The sequence below is a fragment of the Seriola lalandi genome, unplaced genomic scaffold (assembly GCF_002814215.2).
Source record: "Seriola lalandi dorsalis isolate HSWRI2012SDOR001 ecotype SW California unplaced genomic scaffold, Sedor1 jcf7180002054267, whole genome shotgun sequence".
Lineage (NCBI taxonomy): Eukaryota > Metazoa > Chordata > Actinopteri > Carangiformes > Carangidae > Seriola > Seriola lalandi.
Window position 1 is genome coordinate 232753 of NW_019524820.1, and position 19578 is coordinate 252330.

At 42.4% G+C, this 19578-nt stretch overlaps 1 protein-coding gene across 1 annotated transcript; it reads left to right on the top strand.

Moving 5' to 3' along the window:
- The first annotated feature begins 598 nt into the window (after positions 1-598).
- cdc34a (cell division cycle 34 homolog (S. cerevisiae) a) lies at positions 599-14498 on the top strand. Its single transcript, XM_023405251.2, has 5 exons — positions 599-1034; positions 9401-9487; positions 9779-9876; positions 10961-11095; positions 11247-14498. Exons 1-5 carry the CDS (start codon positions 852-854, stop codon positions 11467-11469), a joined length of 726 nt encoding a protein of 241 aa, XP_023261019.1. The 5' UTR covers positions 599-851; the 3' UTR covers positions 11470-14498.
- The last annotated feature ends 5080 nt before the right edge of the window (positions 14499-19578 follow it).

Sequence of the window (19578 nt, forward strand, 5' to 3'; positions counted from 1 at the left end):
GTAGTTTCATGCATAACTAGTTTGTTTGAAAGCAAAGGTCGCTCCGCCGACCTTCATTTACTTCTGGTAGCAACGCACCCAAAAGAGGAGACAGGCTAGCTTTCGTTAGCATCACCACCAAGCTAACCAGGATAAAACGATAAAATGTTTCCTGTACGTACTTTCAAAATAAAACCCCCGACTTGAATACGTGAACTGTATATCCTTAAAAGGGTTATGCGAAAAGGGCACAAGGTTGCGATTTATGCCGGCTGAACTTCTCAAATTAAAAAGCATCTACAACATGTAGGTTTATCATATCTTTTGAAAACACGTCAATAGTTGAGTTTACCTTTGAGTAAGATTGCATTTTGAGCTAGCTGACAGTAAACACCCTGAAAACCGACGGGAAAGTGACGCACGAAATATATACTTCAATAATGTTGGGGTGTATATAACAACAAAAATCAAAAATAAATAGACTGTGAAGTTGTGAGCTGTTAACTATGCAACGAAACTATATGTCCGAACAGATAAATAGAGGCTAAATTTCGAAAGCTATAGCCGGAAATCCAGTAGATGTGTCAGTGTCTGACTTGATAACAGTAGGTTTAGATGGTTGTTCATAACAGCTACGAGGGATTGTTCACAACAACAGAGGAAGGCGCACCAGCTCTGACCAAATAAAGCACAGTCGCGATTTTTAGATCCTGTCTCGGAACTACACAAACGGAAACTAACGTTAACGCGTTCTGGTGCGACAGGGCTTCGTTGTTCTACTGAAAGCTATTGTTTGTACCGAGCTAGCTTTGTCCTTCGCAGTAACAGCTCTGGTGGTGTTGCTGATATATTTACACAAATCGTTGTGGAATATGGCTCAGCATGGACATCATGTAGCCAGTTCCCAAAAAGCACTAATGCTGGAGATGAAAAGTCTCCAAGATGAGCCGGTCGAAGGGTTCAAAATAACTTTGGTGGACGAGTCGGACATGTACAACTGGGAAGTAGCGATATTCGGACCCCCAAATACTCACTACGAGGGTGGTTATTTTAAGGTGAGTAGCTAATGTTAGCTAGCAGTCGATCTATTGTTCTTTAGCTGGTTGATTTAGCCTACATTTAAGTAATTTGCTCATAGAGCACAGCTCAACGGTTAACCTTAGCCTTTAGGTAACCGTCTTCATCAACGGCAGGTAACAGTTAATAACGTTAACTTGGCTAATTGGCAGTTGTTTACTGTGATAAAACTCTCCACTTCTTTGTTCAACTTTAAATCAACTCCACTCAATCAGGATTATTACATTTTAGTGGTGCGGGCTACTAGACACTAAAACTTTTTAGCTATGGCTCATTTTTATATAAAAAAAAAACAAGTTAACCGAGGTCCCCTATAGTGACAGTCAGCGCATGATCACGTTTGACAGTCACTTTTGTGTTAACATGAAACAAAAGGTTTGTTAGCACAACGGCCCCAAGCTTTAACGTTGCTCTGATTAGAAAAGCTAATCATCTCACTAATTCAGTCAATTCCTTTGTGTTTTAACAGTACAAATCAGCAGCCCTAGGTTGACCAAGCATTTTGTTTGTATATGAAATTAACTCAAGCATGGATTGCCTATGAAGCGTAGACATTGAGCGTGTCTAACTTTGGCAAACTCATCTGTCATTTAATTTGTTTTCTGGCATACTTCCTCCCTTGAGAGTGAAGGATGTGTTGGTTTCACAGATATCTTGTTCCCGTTTTAGAGCATTTGTGCAGCTGGCCAAGAGGGTTGGAAGTTTACAAAGCCTCTACTAAGTTATTAACTACTGAATTGTCTTGGCTACATTTCTTTTAATCTTCTCTAGCACTTAATATATAATTGTGATATCTTTTTAGAGAAGGAGCATCAGCTCTTCATTTTCATGTCACCCATGGCTGTGACCCTTGACCTGTTAACTGCTGGTTATTTATACTGTTTTCCACAAAGGTTGGAGCAACAGAAACAGTCTCACTTCAAGTCCCCCTGTAAGCTACACACCTACATTGTAAATACTGAATATCCTTGCATTTGTTGGCACAGCAGAGAGCCTACTGTTATTTTCTCTCAAACTCAAATGAGTGTTTGAAAATCATATGTTGCAAAACACTGAGGGGATTGATGTTCACTCAGATTTCAAGTCCTATTCTAATATGGGTATTCATCCAATAATTTGTTTTGATTTATTGCTTTGTCTGGCAACGTCAACAAAACACCTGGTAGTTCTGCTTCAGACTTGCCCTAGATAGTTAATTTATTGTACATGAAACAAAAGATAATGGGCTTTTATTAAGGTGGTATTAGTCCTGTCTTTCTGAGGAAAAAGACAAGGATAATATAGGTCAGGGCTCCGAAAGATTTAAATTCGTAGCAAAAGACGCCCACAAATATAACAACATACTCAAATTGTTCATAGTCTCGTTAAAAGGGCTTTTGTCATGGACTCATAATGCTAATGCTATGTCGTCTCCATACAACAACTAAACTGTAATGTATCGGTAATTGCTCCCACTGTGTTCAGCCTATCCAGCATATTGTATCACTTAAGCTATACAGTGCTTTGTGAGTCCAGTTCTTGAGAAGCCTCTTCATTCTGCCTCTGGTTTTTTTCAAGCCTGTGAACACAGGCAGAGGGCCCGGCAAGGCTACCGTAGACGGTGTTCAGTGTATCTGTGTGGGTGCTGTGTACAGGATTCCTTTGTCGGGCCAGGAATGCACAGCCTGGCTGCGAAATCCACCGCATGGTTGTGACTCATTGTTCTGTGTTGGGTTTCCATCCAACCAGTTTGCCATATTCTAACAGAAAAGAACAACAAAAAAGCACACCGCTGCAACCAGGTTAACCAAACAAACAAGCAGTTGTGACACGCTGCAGCTGCCTTTTCATTAGAAACAGGGCAGGTAATGACGTCACATGAAACCTGGCTGAGTCAGGTATTTATTTCACATGGGTGTTGCTCTCAAAGAGTCACACCAAGATGAATACATCATGACTACAGACGCACTGTAGACTGAGACATACTGAATTGTCACTGAAACAGCATTAGATAACTGACCTGGATACACATAAGTAAACACTAGCTTATTGTGATGTATTGACCATTAACCCGAAGGTCTCACATTAGGCCCAGATGCTGACACTCATGCATTGGTTCTGAGATATTTCCAAGCTTAAGATCCTTTGTGTGTGTACTTTCTGCTTTGTCATGTGAGGTAAGCCTCCAGGGTCTGAGGGCCAGTCCGTCCCATAGCCAGCAACAGTCCTGGGCCATGTATGAAGCAGAGGAACTGAGATGCCGACCCCAGAATTCAAAAGTTGAAGGGGTGTTAGGATAGTGATTCACTGTGTTTGTGTTGTTATTGTACACGTTAAGTTTGAATGTCCAAATGATACGCTGACTATGAGGTTTAAGCTATATACTTTAGTGTAATGCATTCTTAATCTGTGCCTTTAATACAAAAACCTTGAAATTGGGACACCAGTAGAATTTTTTTTTTTTTTTTTTTTTTTATCCCACTCTACCATTAAGATTAATGGGGAGGTTGTCTAGTTTTATGGTGCTTCAACTGTATGCCGACCATGTCATACAATCATGACCGAAACATAAAAACTGTGTCTGTTTTCTGTCTAGCGCATAATTTTTTCTAGTAGATCTCTGGTTCGTGCTGATTCTCTCTCTTGAACACCTGTCTTCTCTTTGCACATTTTCTTGACCCCAGGAACATTTCAAGATGTGAGAATTTATTGAATAACACAGTCACATTCTTGTCACCATCACAACCACAACAACTTACTCTTAGACTCTCAACTTAGATGTTTGGGTATGGTCAAAATCTTTAATTGCTGTTGAGCTATTTGTCTGTGGTTTGGATCCACTATCCTGTCTCTTTAGGAATTTGCAGTCTCACAATTTGTGGCTGCTTGCAGTTTGGTGCAATATCCGCATTAAATTAGTGGAATCAAAGTGGAAGAATAGTGGTGAATCACAGCACTTCTACTTATAATAATGTAATTCAGAACTGTTGGTATGACCCCGGTTCAAATCAAGTCACTCTTCAACAGGTCAAAACTAATTACTGTACTTTCCAAGGAGCTCACACAGTGTCCTGCAACAACAGGCTCAACCAATAGATTTTACCTTACATGGCATAAAGTACAGGAACATATTTCCATTACAAAGTCTAATGCTCTGATTTATTTTTTCTCTTTACTGTGTCAAGTATTAGTTTCAAATTTCAGTTTTCAAGTCAAAAACACCAGCTCCACACACGCACACACATACACAAAAAAACTAAAAAATTTTATTTTTGCTGGAACTAATTAAATACAGTAATTCACTTTTTGGCTATTGTTGAACTCTCAATTTCTCAGTATCAATTTTATTTATAAATACATTATATTGTTACTACCATCTGCATGGTTTATTAACATAAGCACAAAATCCACCAAATCTGTGACCATAAAGACTAGTCCATTAACTCCACTTGAGAAGTATGACATTGCTTTTTCTGTGACCTCACAGGCAGATTTCACTCTTTCCTGCTTCATTTTGTGCCATGCACCACAACAGCAGAGAAATAATGTTCTACATTCACAACCATTAGTTCATCTGCATTTGTTTCACAGAGAAGTTTCTCATGGTGACATTCAGCAGAAATCGTGCTCCGTGGGTGGCGACACAGGTCTGAACTGCACTGCTGTGGAGGTGCCTGTGAAATTGAATGGATAATCGTGTTTGAAGTGTTGCTGTGTCAGCACTTGATAGCTTTAATTATAATTTTTGTTGCATGTAACACTGATCTAAATGGGCCCTCTGCAACTCATACTGTGAAACAAAACCTTTCATATCGCAGTCAAGTGGTTTAATCGACTGACAGACCACTTCATAGCAAATGTGAAAGCGGGAGGTGTTGCCCTTCAGTTTTTGGCCTGGGCCTCTATGTCTTTTTTAGCCTCTGACAGACCAGAGTAGTGTTGAGCAGCTGACTCTGTGTTTGTGCCTGCTTTCCTTCCTCCTCGGATGCATGCTACATAATTTGCACAGGCTCTATGTTAGCCTTGCAGTAGCAGAGGAGGGGAGGGTACAGGCAAGAGGACCCAACCGGGCCGCAGAGGGCTTGGCTGGGCCGGGCCTAGCTGAGCTGTCGGAGTCATGTTTCCCCCTCTGGCTGTGTCACAGAGAAACAAGAGCAGGGGAGAGGGGAAAAAAGAGGGAATACAGAAACAGGCAGATCAAGAGCAGGCAGAGCCCTTCCTTGCAGTGGTGCCCCTTTGAAAGGAGAGCCTGCTGTGAGCAGAGGTGAGTGTGAGGCCCCAGAAGACAGTTATAACCATCCCCTGAAGCCCTGGCCATGTGTTCTCTTCCTGTATGGGCCTCGAATGTGGTCATCACACCTTTCAAACATTGCTACAAATGGTTGTTTTAATTTTCCATGTGTTGCAGTCACCTAGGAATTGGTTTGTAACGTAACGCACCAGGTTTTGATCCTTTTCTTCTCTACATCCTCTTTATGAGTTGAGTTAATGACGCTGGGGGCTGTTGGGTATGAACATGATAATCTCTGGGACGTGTGTGTGTGCGCTATGGAATTTGCTCTACACAAGGACCTTTTCCTCTCTGTGTGTGTGTGTGTGTGTGTGTGTGTGTGTGTGGTCTGTAGAGAAGGTGGATGAGGTGCACAGGGAGAACAGAAAGATACTTTTTTTTTCCTGTTCAGGGTCTTTGCATTGACCTGGTTTACTTCGCCTTGCTGTCATTTTCCACAGGGTGGGCGCATTCACTCTCATTCCCATTATCTTTTCAAGGCAGCTTTTTTAGGTCACAATCCAAGAAAGAGTTTCATAGAAAGAGCAAACTGATCTTGTCTTTTATATTCTCAGTAACAAGCCCTTCATGTGTCTTTCTTTTTTTTTGCATGCATGCATGGCAGGAAATTGACTACACTTCATTTCTATTGCTCAAATGAGCTCTTCAGAGTGAATCACCTTTTGACCATGGATGCTGTTAAATCTGAGCTCAATTCAGATCAGTCCAATTATGAGGCATGACAGGCAAGCCAGCGGTGGCATGTTGCAACAAATGTACTGAAGCTAGCACTTTGTGACGGGCAGAGATCTTTGTTGAGCTGCTGTATGTGAAGCAATACCTCATTTTCGCTTGATCCAAAAGGGTTGCGGAAGCAGAGTGGGGAAAAAGTGAGTGTTGTACAGGATACGCTAAGATGTAAGTATATAATAAGAACAAGAACTTATAGAGAGAGTATGATCTCTGGAAACTTGAAAGAGAGAGCTGATTTGCTGCATTATCCCCTTTCTCCTTCCGCCTCCTCCTCCTCGTCCTCATGTTTCTTCGCTTCTGTCTGCTCGGCGCTGACTACAGAGGAGACAAGCTGCTCACTGCTGCAGAGCAAATGAGCCAACCAAGCAGCCTGTCTGTGTTTAGGCCAGCTCTGTCACTCTTCTCTAAAACCACCCATCCATCCTCTCCTCCCATCCTTCCATCCACGAAAGGGTTTAAGTGTCAGCTCGCTGGTGGGTGGGCAGGTCAAGAGTTGCAGCGCGATATTCGGTTCAGTGAAGTTTTACACCGCATTATTCGTGTTTTATGGTTTTGAGTAAAGTTTATAACCCACCCATTCCCTCCACAAACCTGGGGACACTGCACCTATTTCCACTGGTTGTAATCGATCTGTAGTTTAAAGCACAAGCAGCCTTCATCTTTCCCTTCTTCACTAGCCCTCTTCAGGGTCACTTATAATTTTTTGTTTGTGGTATTGTGTCACTAGGAACACTGTACTAAAGCCTCCCAGTAAGCTGCATTACCTTCTTACAGGGATCAATGCTCATGCTTTCCTTAATGCAATCCCCACCTTCCTGCTTTACTTGCATTCAGACTCGCAGGATCACGATGAATGAAGGTATTTTATGGGAAGTGTTGATCTAACAGCAACAGGCTACAGAATGAAATATGAGATTATTTTTTTTTATTCAAAAACGTATTTTCATAAAGATGTTCTTATATAATGAACGGTTGGGACCATTTCTCTGTGTTCATGATGAGATGGGTAGCTCTGGTTTACTTTCCACTGTTGGATGGAGTGTAGGTTTTCCTCCATGTCTGATCGTCTTTTTGTTTCCAAGATAGCTTAGTGAGTTTTGGAAGAAAGTACATAGACGGACAACTCTTTGCCAAAGGATGAGTGATTTAGATTTTGGTGGTGTTTTGGGATTATTTTTTTTTTTTTGCCCTTAACTTTTTTTTAATCCATGTGGACTAAAGAGATCTGGGTCGTTCAGATTCAAAGCTGTTGGAGAGCTTTTCATTCACACACTGTTTGACTGGAAAATCATACCTGGAAGAAAAACAAGCATTAAAGCACTTCGCCCAATGGAAGCGTTGGCATAAGTTTGTGCCCTGCCACATCCCCTCTAGTTCTTTTTTGTAACATTTCCACCCCCATTTGAATTGGACCAAATGGTTTCTCAAAGTAATACTGAATGGCTAGTGATGGGAGCTACTGTGGCTTATTTAAAGCATCACTGGCAGATGCTGTAGCTGTCAGCTCATCTTATTGGGGTCAACAGAAAACTGGCATTGCATTGTAAATTAGAACAGACATTTGACAGTCAGTTGGACATGATGTAAAGGAGTTAGTTTTCCCAAATACACAAGCAAAGATATTCTTTGCCCAGTTTTCAGCCAGGCGACAGATATGATCTTGATGTTTATATTGTTTGGGAAGACAAACCAAGCTCTCACTGTTGCCGCCGCCCCCCCCCCCCCCCCCCCGCCTGGCTGCTATGTGTTGCACTGTTGCCAGCCTGTAATGTGTACAATGTTGGCTCTAACCCTGCACTCTGAAGGGCTGCCAGTTTTTTGGCAGGGTCAGTCATACCCTGGGATTTTGTTTTTGTTTTTTTTTTGGTTTGTTTTTTGGTTTGTTTTTTTCCCCCCCTACAAGCGGCATTCTCTCAGGGCTGAGTCAGTGTTTCCTCTCCAGTCTGATATCATATGGCGAGAAGAACAGGTTTATTCTGTTGGTTGCAAGTCGGGATCATGAAAGACATCCATTACAACAAATGTTTATCTTGCACTGTAGATCAGGACATACTGACACAAACTTCAACAGAGCCTTAAATACAGCTCTAAAAGTCAGGGTGGATATGAACAGATCACACTTGTAGCGTTTTGGTCTGAGCGTTGATATACAGCATGTTTCTGCTACATACAGCCTGTTTTAAATGCTACAATGCAGTCAAAGAGCGCTAAAAGCTTACAGCATTATATAGAGCACAACCCCTTTTATTCCAAGTGGAACCCCCACCCCAACCCACCCCACCCCTCCCACTACCACTCCACCACCTCCCTGCTCCCATGCAGCCGGCAACCCCCCTTACCCATCCCACCCTCTCGCTCGGTGGTTCACTGTGGCGTGGACCAGCTGACCATGCCGAATCAGCAAGTGTGAGCAAGTATGTGTGTGTGTGTATTGGGGGGGGGGGTCAGCAGCAGAAGGTTTCATGCTGTGAGTGACATGCATGTGTGTAATCAGTGTAGTTTGGGATCCTCTACGCATAGTAGGATTTATACAGAGTGTGTGTGTGTGTGTGTGTGTGTGTGTGTGTGTGTGTGGATGGGTGTGGTTTCAGTATAAGGGCATATAATAGCAGAACACGGGTCTGAGTGGTGGATTGTCTTGGGTTGCAATGACAGCTGGAGAGGACAAACCCCCACAATGTCTTTAAACCAGCAACCCCACCCCACCCACTGGTGTAAGCTCCACACTCTCAGCAGCTGAAGGCACTGCAAGCCTCCTCCCTCTCTCTAGACCATATTACATTACACTGTCATTAGTTCCTCCGGGTTTGCCATGCGTCTACAGCTACTATTTATAGGTCTCTCTCAGTCACTATTGAAGCTGATCAGCATGATCGTCAATATGTTAATTTAGCCGCTGCTTGTTGACACCAGAGCGCTGTAAAACATAGGTCTCTGTGGAGAAAGGCCTTGACAATGAAGCCCTCTCTCTCCACAGCAGCTGTGTGTGTTTGTGTGTTTTGATCTGCAGCAGTGTACAGACTTGATTTCAGTTATCCCCGGGAGGCTGTGTCCATCGTGTTTATGTGTGGATCCAACACACACTGCAGGTTTTTCTTAAAGCAAAAAACACCACTAGTGCGCTGAAATGATATGCAGCAGCCTAACTGTAATTAAAGGAATCACCGTTTACTTTTCTGGGATATTTTGAGTAAGTCTCTGCTGGTTGAATCGGAAGAGAAGGTTCTCCCAAACGGTTAACAGTTTACAGGGAAGTAGTCGTAACTTGTCTGTTGGCAAAGAAGAAGTGTAGATAAACCGCTGCCTCTCACATTGCTATTATGTGTCTTCTTTCACCCTCAGGCTCGGATCAAGTTCCCTGTCGACTACCCGTACTCTCCACCTGCTTTCCGCTTCCTCACCAAAATGTGGCACCCCAACATTTATGAGGTAAGTCTGACCGGTGTAAATGCTGGTTAAAACTTGCAGTAGCTCCTCATAGCCTTTGATAATTTACCGGTGCATTACTGCTTATATAAGTAAGGGTATATAAGAGTGTAAGATTGAAAATAGGAGAACTAGATCCTTTTGATTTTTTTTTTAATCTTAAATGTTCAGGCATATAAAGACAAACTGCAGAATGGTGTCCAATCCGAATATTTTTATCTTAAAACTCTGTCTATGTAGTAATAATTAAAGTATTACCTCAACATGTTGGTGTTGGTTCTCTTGCGTCCCTAGAACGGGGATGTGTGTATTTCTATCCTGCACCCACCAGTGGACGACCCACAGAGCGGTGAGCTGCCCTCAGAGAGGTGGAACCCCACACAGAACGTCAGGTACACAACAGAATGCTCTTTATCCCAACCTAGGTTCTTTTTGTACATAAAACCAGATCAGCAGAGTTACTCTTTGTCCAGTGTCTTATAGCGGCCTCCTTAAATATCGCTATTTGAATTATCTGTCAATCTGTTATCTCGACTATCAGTCCAGACCGTAAGTATTTGGACAGTTGCACTTTTTTTTTCAGTCTCTGAGCTTCACTACATTAAGTTTGAAATACATTAAAGAGCTGTGTATGGGAGCTGTAACCCTTTTAATATAATCTGGACTGGACTTACAAGCTTTTTTCATACCAAAAGTTTTTTAGACTTATTTCCTACACTCAAGTTTTGACTCCTGCTCATGGACATAACATAATGGCAGACAGTTATTCGAGATCTTCCCTCAACTGCCAACCATCTTGCTGCAGTGTAAATGCAGCAAACTTACAAACATGATGTATAATTCATACCCCTTTATTTCCACTAGACACACATTCTTTCAACCCCTGCAGCTTCCCCATTCTCTCTCTCTCTCTCTCTATCACTCTCTCTCTCTTGCATTAGCTTTTCCTTTTATGCATTATGTTTATGCCCAAACTCTCACAGTTGAATAGAGGTGTGTACCACAATAATGCGTCCTTTGTAGCCCACGAGCTGATGATCAAAACAACAACAACAACAAAAATAGGAATGGTTACAGTTTAGGGACGAGGGGGGTGTACTGTAACACCCAAGCTTTTTACGCTCTAACCCCTATATAGTTGCTTCACCCAAGTATAAATAATATGGTTGTATTGTCTGTTAGTGTCTTTCTTGGAGCCAAGAGTTGAAATCAACAGATGACAGCAGAGACAAATGGATGTTTAGCAGGCTGCTTGTCTGACCCTAACCTTCATGTCTCACCCCTCTCTGTCTCTCTTTGTTCCATCTCTGTGCACGTCTTTGTCCTGCGTTCTCAATGTCTCTTTTCTCGTCTTACCTCCATCTTTGCGTCCCCACCCCCCCTTTCCCTGTGTTTCCCTTTTCCTCCCCCTGTATTGCTTTCCTCTATTTTAATCTCTCGCTCCTCTTTCCCTCGCCCGTTGACATCTCCTCTCAGGACTATTCTGCTCAGCGTGATCTCTCTGTTGAACGAGCCCAACACCTTCTCCCCGGCCAACGTGGACGCGTCCGTCATGTACCGCAAGTGGAGGGACAGCAAGGGCAAGGACAGAGAATACATCGAGATCATCAGGTGCCTAGAGGACACGCAACACTCTTCCCACTTCAGAGAGTTTGTCAGTTTATTAGGTACAGAGAGTACCATCAATAAAGGTCTCTGTGGCCTCACCTGACTGCTTTGTTCTTTTTTTTTTTTCTCCCCCTTCTGTCATTCCCTCTCGCAGGAAGCAGGTGCTGGCTACCAAAGCTGACGCAGAGCGGGACGGCGTCAAGGTTCCCATCACGTTGGACGAGTACTGCGTCCGCACCCAAGTCCCACCCACAGACGACGGCTCCAACCTCTTATACGACGACTACTACGACGACGAGGAGCTGGAGGACGACGACGAGGATGACAACGAGGACTGTTGCTATGACGATGACGACTCGGGCACCGAGGATTCCTGACCTTGCCACCCCGTGACGTCACCCCCAACCCCCCTTCCTTATTCACCAGTCCCAGTCCCAGCCCCCTCCACCCCCCACTCCGCCCCACACATACACACACACGCACACCTCCCTCTTCTGTCATGGACTGAACTTTAATTCCCTGCCGCCCCCTTTTTCTTCCCCTCAACCCCTTCATCATCCTCACTTAGCACAGGCCTCCCTGTCCACCTTCTGTCACTTGTGCAGTCACTGTATGCACACTAAAACCTGATGCATCGAAGAAAAGAAAGCTACAGAGTTGTTTTTGTTGGTTTCTTACATGTTTTCTTTTATTCTTTCTTTCTTTCTTTCTTTTCTTTTTTTTTTTGTTGGAATAGAGGTTTACACACATGATACACACACAGTAGGAAAACTTATAGTAACAGTACTTCCTCGTCTGCTTCTGCTTCTGCTTGTCTGCACTGGTACCTGGTTTAAATTCCCACAAAAGTGTTTTTAGCTCCAACACCTATTTCTTCCTCTGGTTTTGAGAGGAACAAAGCCAAGTTGTGTTTTTTTTTTTTTTTCTTTTGTTTTTTTCTTTTCTTATAACTTTGGCCTAGGAATGGTCACGCCTTTTCTTAACATCATCAGCAGCAGGGAGGAATGTAACGTCACAGGTCAGATCAGAGTAAAACATGCAGAGAGCATTTGTAAAGGAAGCTAATTTAGAAAAATTATATAGTTTGTGTTTGTGTTTGTGTGTGTGTATGAGTGTGTGTGTGTGTGTGTGTTGAAAAGCTGAGACACGTCCGCCTCTGAGCCATGTGTGTGACCTCCAGTTACCAGGCTGTTTGAAGCCCTGCCATGCTTCACCTCTGACATTTTTAGAGCCCCAGGGCTTGTGCTGCTCCAAACAGGGAAGCTGTTCACACTCCCTTGTGCCTTCCCTCGCTCCTCGATACCGCAGATCTGAATGACTCATGGGACAGACCGCTCAAAGCCAAAAACCCAAGCAGCCAGACAAACAAAAGGTGGCAGAGGGAGATATTCAGGCTCACAAGGTCTCAGGTGAGGGACAACTGTGCAAACAGCGCCCTCCTGATGGAACAAGTTATTAATAGCAGCACCTGTCAGATTTGTCCAGGCTGTGAGTGAGAAAGGTAAGATCCAGCAGCTGAACTAAAGAGTGGAATGTAAATCAGGATCCCACAGACGTCCTCTACCGACTGCCACGCAGCCTTCATCACACAAGCACGTGCTACTAGTGGCCTGGATGCATTAACAAACAGCTAGCTGAGCCTGCTGCTCATGAAATCCAATGTACTGTATAAAAAAAAAAAAAATTAAAAAAAACCTATGCAGTCAGGGCTTGAACTCACTTATTATGCAGTGCTTTAAACGTGGCAGTGAAGCTGAGCCTTTTCAACGGTCTGACCTGAACTTCAGCTTGAGTTTTACAAGCCAGCTACATACCTGTTACTGACGGTGTCCTCGGTTAGAGATGGACATGTGCAGTTGTGTCCGTTTTTATGTTTGTCAGTGGTTTGTTAATCTAAACCAGAGTAGCACAAGTCTCCAGAGCAGAAGAAACAAGAGTGAGATTGTACACAGGCCTCCACAGAGCACATCCCCCTAGTGGTGGCTGTGTGTACAAGCAGTTTGTTTTTATAATTTTTTTTTTCTCCTTTTTTTTTTATTTTTTTATTTTTATTCCCCTGCTCTGAAATGTTCGACAGCCATCTTGACTCACCTGAATCAATGACACCTGCTACGTGAGAGGAGATCAGGTAGCAGTGCGAGTGATTCAGAAGAATGAAAATGGCCTGATGCGGTTTTGTGTTCAGTCTGTACTGTCAGAGACCCTCTTTTTAACTGCCAGGAGTGCTCTGTTGCACACTCAAAAAGACAACATTACCACCATCCAGCAGTATTTCCAATGAAATTTTCAACATCGCTGTAACCATGTGTCCGTTGCGTGTGTGTGTGTGTGTGTGTGTGTGTGTGTGTGTCTGTGTGTGTGTGTGTGTGTCTGTGTGTGTGTGTGTGTGTGTGAGAATATTCACAGATCGTTCATAAGATGTGCTGAAAAGTTGTGAAGAAAAAGCGCAGAAATGGGAAGGCATGGGGATAGGGTTGATCTTTTGAGCATGGACAGGAGAATGTGGTTCTTCACTAGCATGCTGTTAATGATGTGTTTGTGGTTTTAGATCTGCTATAAGGGTCGGGATTGTGTCCAGGGACAAAGGTTCTCAATTTTATCTAAAAACTGTCACATTGGGAATGGGCTGAGGGTTATCCGTTTATTTTGGGCTTCTTTGACTGTTTTTGATGTAATCTTTTTATTTCCAAATTGTGGTGTGAGCTGCAATGTTTTCTGTCTGATATGTATTAAGTGCTAAGAATATTGACCTGATTGTTTAAAAAAAAACCCCCCCCCAAAAAAAACCCAGGATTGTCCATGGACGAGTAACTAAATGTACCAAGTGAAAATCAAACAACAGAAAAGTAATACCGAACCAAACTGACACAGCGCACCATACATAAATTCTTCCCAGCCTTTCTTAGCCCTGAATGCTCAGAAATTAGTTATCAATACCCGATAATTGACTGATGTCCATTACACAGCCTATGAATGATTCTCCCCCCTCAGTTTCAATGTTTTAGGGTGAATGGGATTTTTTTTTTTTTTTTTTTTTTTTCTTTTGTCAAACCACTGTTATTTTTACCCCCCCACCCCCAAGTTCTCTGAGCTCTGATTGGTGGCAGCATCACTGAGGGAAAAAAACCCAGCAGTTAAATACAGAAAACAACCTCAGGAAAAAAAAAAAGAAAAAAAAAAAAGAAGAAACAACCAACAAACAAACAAATCCTTTTCCAGCTGAGTGAACCTGACCACGGGGAGTCTCACTTTTTGGCTTCAAAGGACTGTTTACAATCCCTTGATATGCACATGTGGATATTTTGACGATCACTTGATGTTTTGTTTTTTTTCTCTTGTTTATATTTTCTTTTTTTCTTATGGTTTGTAAATCTATTTAAAATCTGAAATAAAGATCTTTATTAGATATTGACTGGTTTTGTTATTGGGAGGTGGGAGAGGTTCTGTTCGTCTCTGTTTGAGAGATTTAAAGGTCTCACTGGTTTCTCCCTTTTCTGTGTTCTCTTATAGACACTGAAATGGCGTGAGTGCATGAAATTTGAGTGAAACTCAGGGCTAGCTCTGAGAGGTAAGACTTGTGTCCTTTCTTTTCACTTTCACTTGATGCTTTTTGTAAACCTTGTGGTGGAGCTAAGGTGTGAGGAAAGTGCATGATGAAATGTGTACTCAGCAGTCACCCTGCTATACTCAGAGGGTGGTGGAGACTTTAAAGGATTTCCTGATGCTTTCCATGTTTTATCTGTTCAAAGTGGGAATATAAGAAAAGCTTTCTCTAAATGGCCTTTGTTTCTATTTCCTTGTCTCTTGTTGTTGATAATCTCAAGTCTTGGAAGGAACTACGGTAAGACGTTTCTGTGTTTTGTGAGATCTGTCGTTAATTTAGCCCCGCTTTGCATGAAATAAAGGCCATTTCCTTTTTGAAATGCAGTGCTGTTATGCATCACTGTAGATGCTGCTGAAATATGCAAATCAAATTGTCAGTGAAGGAGCTGAAATATGAAAATTTACAAACCTTCCAACTAGAGCTGAAACAGTCAATTAGTCGATCCTCTGTGTTTTCTATCAGTAGATTTGAGCTTCACCTTGGGCTCTGGGAACTTGTGATGGGCATTGTTAATTATTTTTGCAACATTATAATAAACCAGCCAGTTTAAAGCTGAGCTGTACAACTAATCAAGAGATGAAAAAATAAAAAATAAAAAATAAAAAAACAAATAAAATGGGAATTGACAGCACACCAGTAAATTCGTCCTTTAGAGCCTGGTGCCGTGGAGAATCTCACACTCTTCTTACTCCTTCCCTGATGTAGCTGCCTCATAACTACCTGCCTCCAGTTTCAGATCACTTCTTGCATGTGAAGTTTCCTGCTGCTTCTTTTCTTTTTTTAGAAACTAATCAGAAACAAGTTGCATATAAGCATGGCAAAACATTAAACTTGTCCACATTAAAGTGTCAAAGTTCCTGTCAGAGTGAAACATTTCCTGTGTCTGTTCAACTTTACTGGAGCTTTGCTTTTTGTTTGTTTGTTGTTGTTTTTTTGTTTTTTTTGCAGGAAGACTTGTATTTTATAGTAGATCCTGCTTCTTGTCTCACAGGTGCTTTAAAGGCATGCATGGTATCCTGCAAGAAAAACAAGGTGAGACAGTGTTTGTTCTTGCTTGAAAAAAAGCACAAACACCAGAGCGCAATAAGCTTTTCTTAGTGGAGACAAACAAGCTCATATTAACAGCGTTCAGGGGTGTGCTCAGCGAAAAATAGATAAAACACTTCATTTTACAAGACAACTGGTGAATCACACTACTCTTTTTTTTTTAAAGTGTAATCTCCAACACTCTCTATTCTTCTTTTTGCAATAACATTCAGTATCAGCTTTGATCAACACATTTTTCCACAAGCTTGTATTGGTTCTCTGTCCAGTGTGTTCAAGCTGTGTGAAGAGTGTGTGTGATGAGATCTGTACCCTGCAGTCACCTTTATTATCGGGGTGGTGGAGACTTAAAGGATTTCCAGCTGCTCTCTTCATGTGAACGCATACAGTATGAACCACATGCCTTTTCTTCAAAAGAGTTTTTTTGTGGGCCCTCTAGGGGGCAGCAACAGCTTGTCTCTGGTTACATTGGAGGTGTTTGACACCAGGTTTGTACCAGCCTAAGTGAGCACAAAAAGTTAAGACGTCTGGCAAGATGGTAATTGTGTAATTTTATCAACTTGTTCCTAATAAAGTGTGAGTGCATTTTCTTTTCTCAGTTCAAACACCTGTGATTCTGCAATCAACACTACAAGCTGAAGCCTGCAGTGTCTCCCTGCCTTTATTCTCCAGGCGGGGGCGCTCCTATCCCCTCAAAGAAGAGTACAATAATAAGAGTGATATGGTTTATATACTGTATATATATTTCACCTTCTTATATCTAAGTGGCAAAGTATCTACTGATTATTTCCACTTTTCTCATCACCCACTGTGAAACCACTATAAGTGGACTCTATGTGCACTTATGCTGCTCCTGTACATGACTTATATGGTATGTCCATACTCCTGGTTAAGTTGAGCCTGTTATCTGGCGCTTGAAAATGAAAATCATCAATCTGCAAGGCAGCGTAGAGGGAGATTCCCCTCATCAGTATACTGAGGCTGGTGCTTCAGGTCAGCTCTGAGGGCAATTTTCTCCAATCAATTTTTTTTTTTTTTTCTTGCATCCTTTTACCCACACTCCCCTGAGCTCCTAGGTCATCCCATCAGTCGCCCCTCTACCCCCTCAGAGATATACCATCTTTGCTGCTGAGCCCATCAAATTTGTCTCCTGTGGTGACAGATCTGACCTTTCGCCCTGCGTGTGTCCAATCCAAATGCCAGTTCAGCGGACCAGAAAAATCAAGACACTCAAATGGACCTGGCATTTGCAGAATTGCTTCTCTCCCTCTGTGGTTTCTTTCATACTTCGCACTGTGTTTTTGTCCAGAAAGGATAACACTCTGCTTAAACTGCAGGTTATGAAGCTGACTGCCAGATCAGCGCCAGATGTTACAACCCGTGACCCTCTCTCAGTGGTTTCATGCTGTGACCGTGAGTCACATGCGTTTCTGCGTCCCTCTACTCCAGCTGGTGGTTTTGGCATTGATCTCCTCCAGCCTCAGTGAGTAGAGGCCAACTGAGTCAGAGTCGTAGATGACCTATGGATAGCCGCACTGCCCGAGGAATGAACGAACCGGGTGAACTGTAACAGACCGGAGAGGTGAAGAAATGCAAGAGTATACAGAGTTGGTTAGTGGGGGGGGGGATTGATCCATATGTCAGGATATGAGATGTCTCCAAGGCAACAGAAGTTGTGTGGAAGGTGGAAGTGGGTTGGCAGGAAGAAAGAAAGATGGATGGCAACAATAAGAGGCCGTGGGGTAAAAATGGACCCTATGACGTGTTAGGCCTCTTCCTTTTTTTTTTTCTTGCTTGACCATAATGAGTGACCATATGTGCTAAGAGTCAATGCAGACACACACACACACACACACACACACACACACTGTAAAAGGAACAGTGAGCAAACCTGGAGGTACACTAGACGTCCTGCAGAGCTTTTGTGCAGCTCCTCTTCAGTCTGACAGCCTTGTTTCTGCGTATCAGCCTCAATTCCTCCTTCCTGTCCTTCCAGGAAGCCAATCGGACGTCAGCAGGGAAGATGTTGCGCCACAGTGGTGAATTGACTCCTTCAGCTGCTTTTTTTTGTTATATAATTGCCCTCATCATTTCCCTTGTGTAGGTACATCTGTCTATCCGGATGACAGGAGAGAACAAGCGAGCACGGCCACAGTGAATCAGATCCGTATTGTTCACTTCTGTGCTTTTACTGGTTTTCAATAGCTGCAGAGTTCCTCAGGTTTTTGGACAGACAGAGATGTAGGGTCCGGCCCCTTAATGAGAGCAGAACAGACACATTAACCTTTTCTCAGGCTGTAGACTGTCTTCGTCTCAACACTAAAGATTCTCAGACGCTTGTGTATCGATCTCATTATTTTGTAAAGGAAGCTGTTAACAGTGCGGACCTGGAGTTGTTTGCAGAGTGGTATGACATTCAAAAGTTCCCCAGGAGATATTGTTTCCATTCATTTTAATAAACATAACCCATTTTGCTGGATTCATAAGGCAGTTTTTCCATTGCTTTTCCTGTAATGAAACTAAAAGCTGTATTCTTTAGTGTTGAATGGATTAGTTGATTAATCGATTAGATGTTTTTTGAGCAAGAATGCTCAAACATTCACTAGCCCCAGTGTCTTTTTTGTGACATCTTTTTTTAAGTTAATTTTGTAGTTTGGTGGAGCCAAAGACACTGTTGCAGAGAATGTGCATCAGATAATTAGATATCTACATTTACATTAAAAAAACAGACAAAATGTGAAGAACATCTCATACAGACCAAATCTCAGATTATACTCAGAGTATACTTCTACTGTCATTTTCAGATCTTTGGGTTCAAGACTGTTGGTCTCATGAAACCAATAATGTGAAGAGGTCACCTCAGGCTGCCGGAAATGGTGGTGAGCATTTTTCACTATTTTATGACACTTAATGGCTAAAAACAGATTAACGGGGGGGAAAAAATTGTTTATGTGCCTCTAGTCGACTAATTTAACGTTAAAACGTGTTTTGTTTGACAAGCGTTACAGGTCGAGCGTCTATAGGGTGCTGAGTAAGAGCGGACAGCAGTAGGTCAGGGTTCAGATGTGCCTCTGCAATCTATATGGTAAGTGGCTCTTTCCATGGGTTGATAACATCGGACGGTGACCTCTGAGAAGACCCCAGCAAGAAAAATGTGTTATTATCCCCACTCAGAGCTTAACATGCTGGTTTACATGCCATGCTGAGGCTGTCCTCATGAGTGTCCTTGTCGCTATAGGTTGAACCATAACGTGCAGGCTCACTTCCACTGCCTGGTGCAGAATGTTGTGTAGCAAGTTTATCCTCCTCTGTGGATACAGATTTTTTTGCATGTGCATATTTGCACATACACATATGTAAATAGGCATTGTGCTATATACCTCTGCACCACCTGTTGAATGACATCTCTCTGTGACTGAGCTATTCCCACTTAAAGGCCTTGAAAACACATTTTCTCAATAATATTTTTTGCTTTGGTAAGTTTTTCTTTAATGAGAAATTTCTGTATATGTGTTTTGTTGTCCTTGGTTTTTGCACTAGTTTGAAGTGGGGAGGGTCTCAGCCGGAACGTCACATACTTGTGTGCATCACCAAATTTTGCACATGTTTTTTTCCCCTAACTTTATCTACGATTGTTTCTCATGTAGTCATAAATATTTAATGATATTAAGAAATACTTAAGATTTGAGACAATATTTTTTTTAAGGAGAGGCTGAAATGGAAATGGGGGTTTGATCCGACAGCTCATTTACCGTAAAGCTCTGGTTGTTTTGTTCTGCGAGATCCCAATTATCTGTGACAAGAAGGGCAACTCCATCTAAAACAGTCAAACTCATCT